Below are 17,020 nucleotides of genomic sequence, written 5' to 3' on the forward strand. Positions count from 1 at the left end.
GCCCCCAGACGCCGAATTCCGCCGGTTCGGGCCATTTTTTGGCCCGGCGATTCCAGGCCGAACCCAGCGCACTGGGGGCACTTGGGGGCTCCGAGGGAAGGGAAAGTGGCGCGTGGACCACCACTATCAGGCGAGAAACGCATTTTCCCCGCCTAGACTCGACCCGCGTGTGGCAGAACGCCACTCCCCTTTCGCCGCCCTGCCGATACCGGTGCCACCTCCCTGCCCACAGCCGCTGCTCCGCCGCTAGAAAGGCCACCCCCCCCCCCCCCCCCCGCCGGAAAGAGAGGGTTTCGCTGCAACAGCCTCCATCCCGCTCCTGGCTGAGCTTTCCAGGACTCCGACCACGCAGGCAAGGGTACCAGCAGCTACCTGCCCACCACGCCCGCGAGGTGTTCGGCGATGGACTCCGACAACAAGGAGGCGTTTGCGACTCTGATGGAGGAGGAAGCCGAGGCCGACACCAACGACGAAGAGCACCTCATGATCCTTGCCGCTCTGGCAGGCCTGTTCGCGAAGAATGCAAAGTCACGGCGAGGTGGCTCGACGCTGGGCCATCGCAAGAGCAAGCAGAGGCATCGAATGGACGACTATTGCTTGCTCTACGCCGACTACTTCGTTGATGCTCCACGGTGAGAAAGTATTTCGGCGCCGTTATCGGATGAGCAGGAAGATCTTCCTCAAGATTGTGAATGCCATCCGGGAGTTCGACAACTATTTGATTTGCAAGAAGGATTGCACCGGCACAGTTGGATTCTTCTCACTCCAGAAGTGCACGGTGGCTATGAGGATGCTTGCATACGGAGCTCCTGGTGATACACATGAAGACTATGGACGCATGGCCGAGTCCACCACCATTGAGTGTTTGTACAAGTTCTGCAGGGTAGTGGTGGAAGTGTTTGGACCACAATACTTGCGATCACCCAATGCTGAAGACACTGCTCGAATCCTAGCACAAAATGAAGCAAGAGGATTTCCTGGGATGCTTGGAAGCATCGACTGCATGCATTGGGCATGGAAAAACCGTCCATTTGCTTGGCAGGGGATGTACAAAGGCGCGAAAGGAGCTTGCAGTGTGGTACTTGAGGCAGTAGCTACACAGGACCTCTAGATTTGGCACTCCTTCTTTAGTATGCCAGGAAATCACAATGACATCAATGTCCTGCAGTGCTCAAATGTCTTTTCCAAGCTTGTTAAAGGTCATGCTCCTCCGATGAACTTCGAGGTTAATGGGCGCCACTACAACAAGGGATACTACCTAGCAGATGGCATCTATCCAAGATGGTCAACATTTGTGAAGACTATCTCAAACTCTGTGCCAGGAGGCAAGAACTCCTACTTTGCTAAGTGTCAGGAGGCTTGCAGGAAGGATGTCGAGCGGGCATTTGGTGTGTTCAATATCGATTTGCTGTTGTCAGGTACTCCACTCTGACCTGGTCGAAATCTCAGATGTGGGAGGTGATGAATTGATGTGTCATCTTGCACAACATCATCATTGAGAGTGAGCAGGACGAGCCAGTGTTTGACACTTAACCATATTTCAGGTAGGGTCCTCTTGCAGTTGTTGATCACCAGGTACCAGCAGCATGGGTTGCCTTCCTCAATATGCGTCAGGAGATCCGAGAACCATAGGTGCATCAAGAACTGCAACACGATCTGGTGGAGCACCTACGGAGGCTCAAGGGCAACGCCTAGTTCAATGTGTTTTAATTTGTATTTGAATTATGAGCTTGCTTCGTTGAACTATTTGATTTGTATTGATTTCTGTAATGAACTATGTGATAAAAATTTATTTTTTGTTTAATTTGTGCCGAAGTGTAACGAATTTGTGCCAAATCTGAGTTGGAACTCGGCGGCTGGGGGGGGGGATTTGGGGGGCGGCTGGGATCTGGAGCCCCCCCCCCCCCACACGCCGAAAATAGGGCCGGCAAGCCCCCAAGAGGCGCTATTTTTCGCCCTTGGGGGGGTGGGGGCGAACGGCTGGAGATGCTCTTAGATGAAAGGCTCACCATGGGACATTACATGTTGTCAACGGCGACAACATTGACGCACATGTGTCGGCAAATCTATCTGTGGACCCTATTAATAAAAAATTTACTCCCTCCTTCCCATAATGTAGTGTCAAAAACGTCTTACAATATGAGACGGAGGGAGTATTTTTAAACCTTGAAGGCAAAATCATTGTGAGCAAAGATTTATCCTGCATCTATAGGAGAGGTTCATTTTTAGCAAATTTATCCATACCCTATTAATAAGAAAGGCAAAGAATATTGAAGGTGAGCATCTCCAATGGGCGACGCGCTGTCCGGATGTGTTGCGCCATCCAACGCGGGTCTGTATCAGTCCCCAGGGCGGTTCAGATGTGTTTTCTCCTGCAAACCAGAGACAAACTAGGGGGGGATTTGCAGGAGTCCGGACACGCGGAACGTCGCTCTCTGCCACCCCGACCCACCCAAAAGGAAGGCGGAGCCCGCGCTTTTGTAGCATCCCGTTTTTGCGCCAAAATCCCCCACTCTCTTCTTCCATCCCTGTAGCTCTCCGCCCAATTCCCGCTCTTTTCTCCAACTCTCTCCTTCCCTCCGCCGCTGACGCATGGAACCGCCAGAGAACCTGTCGGAGATGAAGGCGCCGGAGGATCCGAGCATAATGCTCAGCCGGAAGATCAACTCGGCTACATGGCAAACTCGCCGCATCATAGCGAAGGCCACAAAGGAGGAGAAGCTCAAGAGCGGTTGGCCGCCAGTGGGTCTGGTGGTGGCGTTCGGCATGGAGGTTGTGGCGGATGAGGCGTTCGTGGTGGACGCCGCCAGACGTGCGCGCCACAGTATAGAGTGGTTCAAATTGGACGCCACCAGACGGGCATGCTTGAAGCGCTCGGGCAACAAGGAGGAGAAAAAGGCGGAGAGGTTCAAATCGTTGATGGAGGCGATGGACAAGAAGCTCAAGCTTGAAGAGAGGCGGAGCATGATCGAAGAGAGGAAGGTCGCGCTTGAGGAAAAGAAGTTAAAGATTGCCGCCAATGCGGAGGACGCCAAAATGTTGACCTTCAATGTGGACTCTTTGGATGCCAACGTAAAAATAATCGTGCAATCCATCTGCTACCAGATGTTGCAGCGGCAGAAAGATCAGTTGGCGTAGGCGGAGAATGAGAACGCGGTGGCGACAACACCTTGATCGGGAAGCAGACAACTGGGATTGCCGGTCCGGCAGAGCAGAAAATTGCACCAACCGCGGGACTGATATTCTTTTGCATTCGAGCATGTAAAAACTCCAACTCGCGGGTAGAAAACTTGCCTCTTTATGGTTGTGATCGGGCATGCGATCTGGCTGCTGCTCTAGCGGTGTGTGGGTTTGAGTACATTTGAATTTGAAATTGCCCTTTACTGACCGACATATACAGGATAACGTTGGATGGCGGTCCCCCGCATACGCATCCACGGACGGGGGTACATGATTGCGTTGGATGGCGGCCTCCTGCATCCATGTTGGTGGACTGGTCCTCCGTCCGCGGACGAATACGAAAGGAAATTTACGGGTCGCCGTTGAAAATACCCTTAGGTGGTTTAATCATGCAACTGATACAAGAGCGATGAGAGGTGTCTTAAGGCCCTGTTCGGCAACCCTCCACAAAGCAGAGCGCGCGGAGGGTGGTTCTAACCTTTCCCTAAATCATAACTGCATGCCACTCTGCTCTGAACCGGAGTTGCAGAGCGGAGGATGCAGAATGCTCCCTAACTTTATAGGAAAACATTTTGCTTCGGCGCGTCGGCCGAAACTGAGCCGGTCCCCTCGCCGCGTAACGCGCACGCACGTGGACCCACCCAACTACTTGACCACCGCTCACCACATAAATCTTATCCCCACCCCCACGCGAGCATCTCTATCCAGTTCTTCCCCTGGCGTCATTCTCAATCTGTCTCTGAATCCCCGAAATACCAGCGCCGGTGATTGCGGTTGAGGGGTGCCGGAGCCGACGCGAGCGGAGAGCTGAGTCCATAAAACGCCCCCGCGACTAGCTGCACCCACGGCCGCGGCGAGCTGTGCCCATTTGCCGTTGAGCGGCTGGCCTCCTGTGGAGTCTGTTTGCGTCCTCAGGCCGATGGCGACGCGCGGAGGGAACACACTGGGATCTGGTGAGAACGCGGTGCTGGAACCGGCATCAGGATTTGCTTCAACCGGCGAGGATGGTGGTGGCGGCGACAACGATGACCGTGGTAAGTTGCTGTTTTTTTCTATTTTTGTTGGAACCACTTCCGATTTTTGCTAGAACCATTTTCTTGATTTGCTGCAGCAGGGGAGGATAGTGTCGGCCGACCATGGCGGCGGGTGCCATGATTTTTGTTGCACAGATTTTTTGCTGGAACCAGCATTGTGAGTTCCTGCAAGCGGCAAGGATGGTGCTGGGGCGGATACAACGGCGACGCCATGAATTCTTTTGCTGCATTGACCTTTTTTCCGGAGGAACCACTTTTCATTTTTTGCTGGAACTATAGCAATTTTTTGTTGGAACCATATGAATTTTTTGCTGGAACCATATCAATGTGTTTTGCTGAAATCATAGCATTTTTGCTGAAAACCACATTATTGTTTGCTGGAGCCATATTAATTATTTGCTAGAACTATGTGTTTTTGGTTTCAAAACTGGCGTATTCTTTGTTTTTTGTGCTGCAACTGAGACGACGAGCGACGAGCGTTGGGGAACCAGCGGAGCTTCGAGTTCGCGGGGGCATGAATCGATGGTGCTTGTTGTGTTTTTTTTCCTTGTGCGTGCTGGGAAGAAGGACAGGGAAGGGACAGGAAGAGGACATGAGATCTTTTTTTTAGAAAAGGAGGATGACCCCCGGCCTCTGCATCTGGGCGATGCATACGGCCACTTTATTAATTATTCTCATAAGACCTTACAAAGTCATACAACAGTAAGACTAAAGCCGCCGTCTAAGCAACAAACTGTCGCTACACCTATCGAGTTGATGAAGGGGCGCAGATAGCCTGGGCCTAATACCAAACAGACATCGCAGTCAAGCCTAACATCTAAGACCCGAGACCCCAACCTAGCCACTTGCCGGGTCTGGGACACACACTGGTCCGGCGTGCTCTCAGAGGCCGCCGCCGCCAATTGCCACCGCTCCATCTTCAGAACTGTACTGATGCATCAACCTTGCTCGGTCCAGCTATCATCGACGCCACCACGGCGCCCAACGGCACCTCCTCCCTGCGCGCAAACAGCTGAACACGTCGCGGTCGCCACTGATACACCTCAGCGCCATGCTGCCAAGTACCACCAGCCGACACAGCTTGAAGTCCTTGGAGGATCTGTCGTGCGTAGCACCTGCCGACCAGGCATGACCAAGCTTAGCACCTGTCGATCAGGCATGACTTGACATCTCCACCGAAGCTCCGTGCAAGACGAAGCCGCTCCACCTCCTGCCTCTGACTTCCAGCACTGCTCCACAAACGATGCTCCCAAGAGAGAAACGACACCGCAGTGCCGCCATCATCCGCTCTGGAACACCAGATCCTAGGGTTTCCCCCGGAGCAGTACGAGTGGGTCGACGGTAGTCACATGACGATGCCTTCATCAAGGTAACGACATGGAACGCCGCCATCGCCCGCCGTCGGCTCGGTTTTCACCGAAAATTACGTCTCCCCGACTCGCAGCTGGTGCTAGATGACGGATCCCGAGATCCGAACACCCAGCCTCAGGTCGACCACCTCTGACGGAAGAGATGACCACCACCGCCGGCTGCACCGGTCAGAACAGATCTGAACGAAGGTGCCGCCGACGAGACCACCAGGCCCTCCACGCCGCCATTGCCGATCTGAAGGCAGCACGCACGCCACCGCAGCCAAGCCGGCCGCCGCCGACCGCAGCCGCCGCCGCCGCCCGAAGGGCCATCCGCAGCGCCCGCAGCCCTGGCCGCCGCCCGCGACTGGGCCGCCCGCCGCCAGGACGGGCCGGCCTCCCGCCGCCTGCTGCAGCCATCCGCCGCGCCGCAGATCCCAGATCGGTTGCGCCACCACACGCCTTGGGGTCCGCCCCACCTCGGAGACGCGCGCGAGAGGAGATCCCCCGCCACCGCCGTCGGCCCCCGGGCTTAGCCCGGCGGCGTCCTCCGGCGGCGGCGGCTAGGTTTCTGGCTCCGCCCGAGTCGCCCTAGGGGGAGGACGACGCGGGGGCTTTGAGATCTGACGGTTGGTGACTTTTAGATCGAATGGCTAGCAGCGGACCGGCCGAAAGATTGGGCCGAGCGTTGGCCAACTTTATAACTTTATGCACAACCATTAGATAAAAATCATGAAATTATAATATAAGCATCATGAATAAACATTATAGGATAGGTTTAGACAAAGATATCTCACCCTTTTCTCACATCGCTATAGATGATGATATCATAAATTTCGGATAATCACTTTGGACGACTTCTTGTGAACACAACACAGGACATGCCGTCGCTATACTCTCCGGGGCCAGGGAATGGACCATTCATTCCCCTCTCTTTTCCGCCCCTTTCGGTGGCACTCCGGCAGCAGATCACCAATGGGGAAATCGACGGGGGAAGCGAGAAGGCACCGGCGCCGCCAGCGCGGGGTGGCCGTAGCGGTGCCGACTTTTCCCACCAAAAAGGGGGACTTGAACCAGCTCACACCCCGCGACCGCCACCCCACTCCGACCCCTCGCCCCGCCTCCACCACCTTCGTTGTACTATATTCCTTTTCCCCTGCCTTCCTTCCCCTGCTTTCCTCCTGCTGCTGGCTGGCTGCTGCCATCTCCTCCCTTTCCAGTTGTTCGCGTGCGCATTCCAGCAACAACTCCAGCTCGCGGGATCTTGCTAGCTGCTGCTGTATTATTTAGTTTGTTTGATCCCGTGCTCGCATGAGGGGAGATTCGCCGGCGCCGGCGATCGAGCTGAGCTGAGTTCGTCGTCCGTGGACTGAATCTGTCAACATGGTCAGCCTGCTTTCTTGCTCGATTCCAGCCAGCTTCTTTCACGCCGGTGATTGATGCTGTTGCTTCGGGAGGCCCTGTTTGTCGAGCTGACATGTTTCTTGTTTCTTGGTCGACGACAGGGGACTCCGGTCAACATCATCGTCGGCTCGCAGGTGTGGCTGGAGGATCCCGACGAGGCCTGGGTCGACGGCGAGGTCACCGGGATCAAGGGCGCCGACGTCACCGTCGCCACCACCAATGGCAAAACGGTGAGCACACGGCACACCTCTCATCTCTACCTGTTCTCTGCTCTTTACCACCAGTGTTCTACCAAGGACGCAGATTTCAAATCAAGCTGGTATCTCGTCGTAGCAATTCTCAAGCAGTGCCTACCAACTGTTCGTCGAATTGCCTGAATGGAGCTTCCACCGCGAGTTACTGTTGCTTTGGATTGCCAATCGATGTATGCTGCTTATGACATGAGCTTTTGAATCGTCAATGGGTTCAGGTTGTGGCCAGCCTCGCGAGCATATACCCCAAAGACACGGAGGCGCCCCCGGCAGGAGTGGACGACATGACGAAGCTCGCTTACCTCCATGAACCGGGAGTCCTGCACAACCTTGCTTGCCGGTACGGCCTTAACGAGATATACGTGAGTAATCCAGGATTGTCCATCTTGATGTTCTCTCCCAGTCAGGAGCCATTTCAGCTGATTGTCTGACACTGGTAACTATTCTGACGACAGACGTACACCGGGAACATCTTGATTGCAGTCAATCCTTTCCAGAGGCTGCCCCATCTCTACGACGTGCACATGATGGAGCAGTACAAAGGCGCCACCTTCGGGGAGCTCAGCCCCCATCTTTTCGCGATTGCAGATTCTTGTTACAGGTGTGTGCGATTGCAGTCTGTGGGCATTGGACAGTCAGCCAGTTCAATGTATTGTGGCTGATGTTCATCATGGCTTGATTGCTGAGAATAATTTTCAGGGCAATGATCAATGAACATGGAAGCCAGTCAATATTGGTGAGCGGTGAGAGTGGCGCTGGTAAGACAGAGACGACGAAGATGCTCATGAGGTACCTTGCATTCATGGGAGGAAGGTCTGGAACTGAGGGACGAACCGTTGAGCAACAAGTTCTAGAGGTTGGAGAACACAGCATTTTTGTTCATCTTCTTTCTCACTCTTTCCTTCTAGAACGTTCAACTAACTCTCCATTTTTGTACAATACTCAGTCTAACCCAGTACTGGAAGCATTTGGTAATGCGAAGACGGTGAAGAACAACAACTCAAGGTGGATTCTTGAATTAACAATTACAAGTATGCTTCAGCAGCAAATGTTTTTTTTAAGTTTCATACTTAACATGTCGATGTTTTTCAGTCGTTTCGGTAAGTTTGTTGAAATCCAATTCGACAAATACGGGAAGATATCTGGTGCGGCCGTTCGCACATACCTCCTTGAACGATCACGAGTATGCCAGGTCTCTGATCCTGAACGGAATTACCATTGCTTTTACATGCTATGCTCTGCACCGCCGGAGGTAACTCTAAACAAGCTGCGCCTAAACAGCACTTATCATATCTGCATGGTCCAAAGACTTCTTCTTGATGTTTAACTAATTACAGGACGTAAAAAGGTTTAAGGTGGGAAACCCACGATCATTTCATTACCTGAACCAAACAAGCTGCTATGAAGTAGCTAATGTGGACGACGCAAGAGAATACCTAGAAACAAGAAATGCAATGGATATAGTTGGAATTTCTCAAGAAGAGCAGGTATTTGAAACTATAACGAGACTTGAAATGAGTAGTAACGATATTGCTGGGCCTAGAACTAATTAATCTCTTTCACTGCTCAAGGATGCAATTTTCAGAGTAGTAGCGGCAATCCTTCATCTAGGAAACATTAATTTCTCCAAAGGGAAAGAAATTGATTCATCAAGGTTGAGGGATGAGAAATCAATCAATCACCTGAAAATAGTGGCAGAACTGCTAATGTATGTCTAATTTCTTTCAGTGGTTTATATTTGGTGATCTGCATTTTTATGGTATTACTCAAGTACATATTTTATCTTAGGTGTGACGAGAAGTTGCTTGAAGACTCTCTTTGTCAGCGTGTTATTGTAACACCTGATGGAAATATCACAAAACCCCTCGATCCAGATTCTGCTCTACAGAGTCGTGATGCCTTGGCAAAGACAGTGTATTCACGACTATTCGACTGGTAAGGGTGAATTATTATATTCATTAATGCATCAAACAAGCAAAAAATATCAAGTGTTACTTCTTATCAGTATTACCAGATTGCCAGATATGTGTACAGACCAAAATATATTATTATGAATGTAGTAAAATGCTAATAAAACTAGTGGAGATCGCCCATTGCGCATATGACGAAATCGTCCAGTGGGGCATGGCTTTCTGCCTGGGATCCCCGAGCGTTGCGCTTATTCAGGAGTAGTCGAGCGTTATCTACCTAGGGGTTTTGGCATGTTCATGCCCACCTGTTTGTTCATATATATCTAATTTCTTCTTACTAAAAAGGCAGCGCTCCTACCGGTTCCTAATTTTTTTTGTAAAAACTAATAAATTTAGCACTTTATACTTTTATCTTTCATCCCTAATGTATGCCATTTAACCAGAAAGGTTTTTCTTATCTGGGTTAACAGGATTGTGGATAAGATCAATAACTCGATTGGTCAAGATCCTGATGCAATAAGTATAATAGGAGTGCTGGATATCTATGGATTTGAGAGTTTCAAGGTCAACAGGTTTGCCATTACTACCTTCGTTACACTACAAAAGTGCAAGTATGATATTAATTCAGTTTCGAAACATGATTTACTTTCTGCTCATCTGACAGTTTTGAGCAACTGTGCATCAACATGACAAATGAGAAATTGCAGCAGCACTTCAATCAGGTTAGCTAAGACCTATAGATGCTAAGCGAAAATGATTTGAAATGTGTATTTAATATCTACATAAATATGTGTATTCCTTCGGCAGCACGTATTCAAGATGGAGCAAGAAGAGTATACAAGGGATGAAATAGACTGGAGCTATGTGGAATTTGTGGACAATCAGGATGTGCTGGACCTGATTGAGAAGGTAATGCCTCTGAATATCATAAGTTGTATGTGAACTTTAACAGATGAATCAAGTATCTACTTATCAATAACATTTAAATATTTCTTGCAGAAACCTGGAGGAATAATTGCCCTCCTGGATGAGGCATGGTATGTGATGTTTTGACCCAAAAATGAAGTTTCTTTGACTGTCATTCCAGATTTAGTTTTATGGAATACACAGGATACTTTTCCTCGCATGCAAACTGAAGGCAAATGCAAGTATTTGACATGCTTATCGATGATGCAGCATGTTTCCGAAGTCCACTCACGAGACATTTGCACAAAAGATGTATCAAACGTACAAATCACATAAGCGCTTTAGTAAGCCTAAACTTGCCAGGACTGCCTTCACAATCAACCACTACGCAGGAGATGTAAGCATTAGTTCAGTGATAGTATGATAATTAGATATATAACCAGTAAGGAGTTTTCACAAACTATTCTGCTTGACAGGTCACATACCAAGCCGATTATTTTCTTGACAAGAACAAAGATTATGTGGTCGCTGAACATCAAGCTCTACTAAATTCGTCAAGGTGCTCTTTTGTTGCAAATCTCTTTCCTCCATTACCAGAGGAAAGTTCTAAACAGTCCAAATTCTCTTCCATCGGTACTCGCTTTAAGGTGTGTCATATTGGAGCTAAATCTCTTCTTTAGCCGTGGAATACTCATTAACCTATATTCCATAATATGTGTAGCAACAACTCCAAGCCCTGATGGAAACATTGAGCACGACAGAACCACACTACATTAGATGTGTGAAGCCTAATACTGTACTGAAACCTGGCATCTTCGAGAACGACAATGTCTTGAATCAATTGAGATGTGGGGTATGTATTTTATTTTTCATGTTTTGTGCTCCATTGAATTTAATTGAAATTCATCGTATTCATGGCTCATGGCGCAGGGTGTTTTGGAAGCAATCCGGATCAGTTGTGCTGGCTATCCAACGAAGAGAACATTTGATGAGTTCATTGATCGATTCGGAGTGCTTGCACCAGAGCTTGTGGACAGGTATGGATGCTGCGAATTGATAAGGAGATGAAAATCAAGTAAAATATATCAATTTAAATATGCCCTTGTTCTGTAACTATTTTGCAGTTCTGACGAGAAGACAGCTTGCGCAGCAATATGTGATAAAATGGGATTGAAGGGATACCAGGTAACCTACAGTGAAAATGGGAAGTTGTGAAACATAAAAACTGTATCTATCATATATGTATTTGACAGTTGAAACTGACTATGCATACCCTTTCCTTTATCAGATAGGGAAAACAAAGGTATTCCTAAGAGCTGGCCAGATGGCAGAGCTGGATGCTAGAAGAGCAGAAGTATTGGCCAATGCTGTGCGACTTATCCAGAGGCGTATAAGAACGCATCTTATGCGAAAGGAATTCGTCAGCTTAAAAAAGGCTTCCATTCAAACTCAAAAGTTCTGGAGAGGTATTTCTTCACTCCTTCGCGTTCGGTACTTCATGCCTTGGATAGAAGTACTTCTTACTTAGTTCTGACTTGAACTGACATACAATCTAATGAAATGGCACAGCACGACTAGCTAGAAAGCTTTTTGAGCACATGAGAAGAGTCGCTGCTGCAATTACAATACAGAAGCACACCCGTACTCATTCTGCCTGGAAAGCTTACCTGCAAATATACAGATCATCAATAACAATACAGACAGGATTACGTGCAATGGCTGCTCGTAAGGAGCACAGGTTCAGAAGAGAGACCAAAGCGACCATCATCATCCAGGTTTGTATTATTATGTGAACCAAGGTACAGAGGTAATTTAATAATCAACCGAAACTTAACTACTTTGTGGATCCAGACTCGATGGCGCCAACACAAAGCCTATGTTGCTTACAAACTGCAAAAAAGAGCTTCTCTAATTCTCCAGTGCTCGTGGAGGGGACGTGTTGCAAGGAAGGAACTTCGGAAGCTCAAAATGGTATGTCCAATTTCAGATTGGGAAGTCGTAATTCATTCATGTGTATTTTAATGCATTTTAAACTAAAGTATAAGCATGTAACAGGAAGCAAGAGATAATGGTGCACTTAAAGAAGCAAAAGACAAGCTGGAAAAGAGAGTTGAGGAACTCACATGGAGATTAGATGTTGAGAAGCATTTGAGGGTAACTCACAAACATAGTAGTTGCTGTAAAGTTTAATATGTTGCTTGGACACCAATGAGTTTGCTAAATTATGTATGTTGGTAGGTTGACCTTGAGGTAGCCAAGGGTCAAGAAATTACGAAGTTACAATCTGCATTGCAAGAAATGCAAGAAAAGCTTGAGCAAGCCCATGCAGCAATTATAAATGAGAAAGAAGCTGCAAAGTTAGCAATTGAACAGGCACCACCAAAGATTGTAGAGGTGCCAGTGGTGGATAACGCAAAAGTTGAGTTGTTGACAAGTCAAAACGAGGAACTTGAGGTATGAATACCCAATAGGTTCCACAACTCTACTCAAAAGGAATATTCACCATTTTATTCTATAGGGAAATTCTCACATTCCATTATTTTAATCCAGACTGAGCTCGGTACGTTTAGAACGAAGGCTGAAGATCTTGAGAAGAAGCTTTTTGAGATTCAAAAACAGTCTGACGAATTGTCACGTGAGGCACAAGAACGGGACTCCAAAATTAATGAACTCCAAGAGATGATTGCTAGGTACTAATGAGTGTATAGCTTTGGAGTTCGGACAAATTCGACTTGTAAAGATTAAATATCATATCCATTCACTGACTTGTGATATATGATTCAGGCTTGAGACAAATTTATCTAACATGGAATCTGAAAACCACGTTCTACGCCAGCAATCGTTGCTTGCATCAGCAGATGATGATAATAAGACAAAACAAATAGAGAGGTAAAATTTTACAATATGTATATATGTATGCCTCATATTTTCGTTCTTAACCGCTTGCCTACGTGAAAGCATCATAACTTAATACTTACAATTAATGATTTGTCTAGTCTGGAAAGCAAGATTGCCATCTTGGAGTCAGAGAATCAGGTGCTCTGCAGCAATCCTGCACCAGCTGTTCAAGCAGTAGTCAATCCTGAAGTGATTCAGCCATCAGTTATGAAGGTAAAATTCCATTAATGAAAGTTTAATAAGATACTTTTTTGGATTTTACAACCATATTTCAGAAGTGCAAAGTTTCACTAACATTTGTATTAAATTTTAGAACTCCCATCAGGTTCTCGAGAATGGACACCAGCTTGGAGAACCTAAAATGGTTAGTGTATGTACTATAACTCGTGATACCCAACAAACATACTGTAAGATAGAAAGAAACAAAACTCAAGTAGGACATCGGATTAATGTGGACATATGCTTTGCTTGCAGGAGGAGGTGGTTGTTCCTCCAATAAAGAATTTAAGCAAACAACAGTCACTGACGGACCGACAGCAAGTAAGTTGTTCTTTGATATTTTAATTTCACTGTGTGAACTAGTTTCATGTATTTAATTAACAGATATTGTGCATGTTCATTTTTTTTCAATTATTCTACCTTCACTTCTTCACAGGAAAATCATGATATCCTTATCAAAAGCCTGGCTGAAGACAGGAGATATGACAACAGAAGACCAGCTGCAGCATGTATTGTCTACAAATCACTCCTTCACTGGCACTCATTTGAAGCAGAAAAGACAAACATATTTGACCGTATCATCCATACAATTAGGTCATCTGTTGAGGTTGTGATTCCCATCAATAAGTATACAGTTTTTCCTATGCAATGACATAAGAAAGTTGGTAAGCAAGTTGTCGAGAAACTCACTAGCTAAATACATGCACAGAATGCTGAAAGTTCTGGAGAACTAGCTTATTGGTTGTCGACAACATCAACCCTCCTCTACCTTTTACAAAATACTCTTAAAGCTAGCAGTTCATCGACTAAAGTACCAAATCGCAGCAGGACTGCAACAGGCAACCTATTCAATAGAATGGTGCAGGTAAGTTCCCTTCCAGACTTTTGCTCTGCATAAACAGAAGTTCTTGATTGAGATGTCAAATTCATTTAGTACCATTGATCTGTGATCACATCATAAAATATTAGCTTACGTCTTGGAGTTTTACCTGGTGGGCATCAGGACGCAGCTCCTGGTGCTCATTCTTTTTCTTTTCTTTTTTTATATTGAACTGCTATGTCTTACCAGTTTCATGTATGCAATTGGGAGAAAAAATCTCCTACATTTGTGAGGAAATGAGCTTACATGCGCCAAAATCTGCACTTTCAGAATGCTCGATCGTCATCATCGGGATTAGGTATTTCAAACGGATACAGTGGAATGGTAGGAAGGGCTGACACTACATCAATGATAGAGGCTAAGTATCCAGCTGTACGTTTCAAGCAACAGTTAACAGCATATGTCGAGAAGATATATGGCACGATGAGAGATAGCCTGAAAAGGGAAATAAGTGCAATACTGACTCTCTGCATACAGGTACCTCAAGGCTCAGGCATCTCCATGCTATCTTTGTATAAAGCCATACAATTTTTATAACATTTGCCAATGTTCATAGGCTCCAAGAGCTGGTCGTGTAAGAGCATCTCGAGGATCATTGAAAAGTATACACTCTAGTGCACTATCAAGGCAAGCATCAAGTGTGCATTGGCAAAACATTGTTAAGTGCCTGAATCATACACTGGAAACGATGAACAATAATTATGTGAGTGCAGCTTTGTTTTGAGTTGCAGCTTCGTTTTCAGTTGTCTTCCTGTCAGGAAATACATAACAATTTCTGATTATGCTGAAGATTTTTCCTTTTTCAACTTTGATTTGTAGGTACCTCCAATGATAATTAGGAAAACATTCAGTCAAGTATTTGCATTTATGAACGTTCAACTCTTCAACAGGTACTGCCAGTCCTGTACAAGTTATCTCAGATTAACTCTGCTTAACTACACACTGTCATTTGAGACATTATTTGTAGACGCTTCACAAAATGTTTTGATTCTGAACTATAGCAAAAAATATTTTCTTCATTCAGTTTGCTACTTCGGCGTGAATGCTGCTCCTTTAGCAATGGAGAATTCTTGAAGGCTGGTTTACAGGAACTGGAGCAGTGGTGCTCTAGAACAACCGAAGAGGTGAAGTAAAAAGAGAATGAGTAATTTCAGCAAGGAACATACTAATCAGCAGAAAGCCACCAGACTAAAATGTATTTCTGTAATCCAGTATGCAGGAACATCTTGGGATGAACTGCAACACATAAGGCAGGCAGTTGGGTTCCTGGTATGCCTGAGAAGATGCTCTTATTGACCATTATAGATGCTCCATCTGTCTACGGCCGACCTACTAAATGAAATTACATTGCAGGTTTTGCATCAGAAATCGCACAAGACACTGGAGGAAATCACTGATGAGCTTTGCCCCGTAAGTCCTGAACAAGACAAAGTTATAGATGCTTGAAATTTTGGCAAACCCATCCAATATCAAATATTTGTATTTTGTTGGCAGGTTCTGAGCATCAGCCAAATATATCGCATCGGAACGATGTTCTGGGATGATAAATACGGCGCACAAGGTCTATCCCAAGAGGTAAGCGAGAGTCCTTGCTAGAATATACGTGCTTCCGTTTTCAAACAGCATTAACATGATGTGATAGAAAACAAAGGTACAAAATTTTCTTTCCTGTTTCATGACAAGAATGGGCATGTTTTCAGGTAATTGGAAACATGAGAACAATGACGACAGATGACTCGATAACTACTCCGAACAGTTCTTTCTTACTAGATGACGACTCAAGGTATGTTCAGTACCGGCGCAAAGATGTAATCTGTGACGGGGCGCATAATTAATTAAAATCACAACAGTTGCCATCGATCTAACACCCACCCATATGAACGGCATTGCAGCATACCGATATCCTTGGACGATATAGCGCGACTGATGCTCGACATCAACCCGACTGACGTGGAGCCGCCACCACTACTGCGGCAGAACTCCCAGTTTCACTTTCTTCTGCAACAGCATACAGACTGATTACATTACGTATATAAAGGAAAATACGGACAGGTACCAGTTTTTGTGAAGTTCCTGGGCAGTGAAGATTTTTTTTTTTATATATATAGGAGTGCATAGTTTGGCGTTTGGTTTGTTTCGGTCTCCAGCTTGCAATTTTGGGTTGGGTCGGGTGGGAAGTATATTTTGAGAAAGGGAAATATAGAAGAGTTTGATAGCATTCTTTTGATTGGTATTGATAGTGTGAAAGAGGAAACATTGTAATTCTTTTGTGAAAGTACATATGTTGATTATCCCGACTGATGAATTCAATGACAACACTTTCTGATTGTAAGTTTCTCATTTTTAGCCAAGTGCATTTGGTAGTCTTCCTTATGATGTGGGTATTTCTGGGATTAACATTGTGAAAAATGTACACACCAGCAGTCTGCGAAACGGGTTTTCTTTTCTTTCTGAAATTTGTGTCTCCGGGTTTTATTCTCGACCCGTCTCTCTCTGCGTTTCTGGATTAGGAGGAGACCGGTGTGTTGAGACCAGATTTTGGCACGGTATGAAACATGATTAAGATTCGTGTGTCAACACGGTGGTTGCGGCGCTTGCATGCTCTGGCTATGATGATTTGCACCGGCACCGCACACCCCTTCATTGCAATTGCTGTTATGACCGGGATATTAGGGGCTTAGCCCAGTGGGTTGTGGCCCAAGTTATCTTATCGTTATTAGGGGCTTAGCTCAATTATTTTATCGTCATTAGGATCGTTTCTTAGGAGTCAAGTAAACCTCTCTATATAAGGAGAGGAGATGTATCAATCTAATCAAGCAAGAAGTAATCATATTTGCTCGGCTTCCCTAAGGGAGCCAGGAGACCTAACCCTAGCCGCCTCCTCCCCTGCGCCATCTCCCTCTCAGCCGCTGTCTCCTCACACACGACGGCGCCCAACTGCCGGCGGTCGCGAGATCGTCCACGACCAGCTCCCTCCTTCACCTACAAC

General features: G+C 46.6%; 1 protein-coding gene and 1 pseudogene across 3 annotated transcripts; both read left to right on the plus strand.

Moving 5' to 3' along the window:
* Positions 1-402: 402 nt before the first annotated feature.
* The window catches only part of LOC123120932 (uncharacterized), a 70,200-nt pseudogene continuing 53,582 nt past the window's right edge, over positions 403-17,020 (plus strand).
* LOC123122816 (myosin-12) lies at positions 6,562-16,363 on the plus strand. 3 transcript variants are annotated; one of them, XM_044543165.1, is made up of 40 exons: positions 6,562-6,949; positions 7,069-7,197; positions 7,437-7,580; positions 7,674-7,819; positions 7,918-8,074; positions 8,165-8,223; positions 8,311-8,470; positions 8,556-8,705; positions 8,790-8,926; positions 9,007-9,153; positions 9,599-9,700; positions 9,793-9,850; positions 9,936-10,037; positions 10,128-10,165; positions 10,305-10,431; positions 10,511-10,681; positions 10,756-10,887; positions 10,965-11,071; positions 11,159-11,219; positions 11,323-11,500; positions 11,604-11,809; positions 11,886-12,005; positions 12,090-12,188; positions 12,273-12,488; positions 12,585-12,724; positions 12,819-12,923; positions 13,031-13,145; positions 13,246-13,302; positions 13,407-13,472; positions 13,588-13,758; positions 13,861-14,016; positions 14,302-14,508; positions 14,588-14,734; positions 14,851-14,921; positions 15,056-15,155; positions 15,244-15,300; positions 15,385-15,441; positions 15,526-15,606; positions 15,732-15,814; positions 15,924-16,363. In XM_044543165.1, exons 1-40 carry the CDS (start codon positions 6,947-6,949, stop codon positions 16,048-16,050), a joined length of 4,689 nt encoding a protein of 1,562 aa, XP_044399100.1. In that variant the 5' UTR covers positions 6,562-6,946; the 3' UTR covers positions 16,051-16,363. The 3 variants fall into 3 exon arrangements, with proteins under 3 accessions (XP_044399100.1, XP_044399101.1, XP_044399102.1); XM_044543166.1 differs by having other exon boundaries at positions 6,566-6,949; positions 13,246-13,296; XM_044543167.1 differs by lacking the exons at positions 6,562-6,949; positions 7,069-7,197 and having other exon boundaries at positions 7,446-7,558.

Source organism: Triticum aestivum, chromosome 5D (genome assembly GCF_018294505.1).
Source record: "Triticum aestivum cultivar Chinese Spring chromosome 5D, IWGSC CS RefSeq v2.1, whole genome shotgun sequence".
Taxonomy (NCBI): domain Eukaryota; kingdom Viridiplantae; phylum Streptophyta; class Magnoliopsida; order Poales; family Poaceae; genus Triticum; species Triticum aestivum.

Excerpts from the sequence above, each read along its gene's own strand:
- LOC123122816 (XM_044543165.1), top strand. Across the intron at positions 8,075-8,164 it reads TTGAGCAACAAGTTCTAGAG|TCTAACCCAGTACTGGAAGC; the intron begins GTTGGAGAACAC and ends TACAATACTCAG. Across the intron at positions 13,759-13,860 it reads CAATTAGGTCATCTGTTGAG|AATGCTGAAAGTTCTGGAGA; the intron begins GTTGTGATTCCC and ends ATACATGCACAG.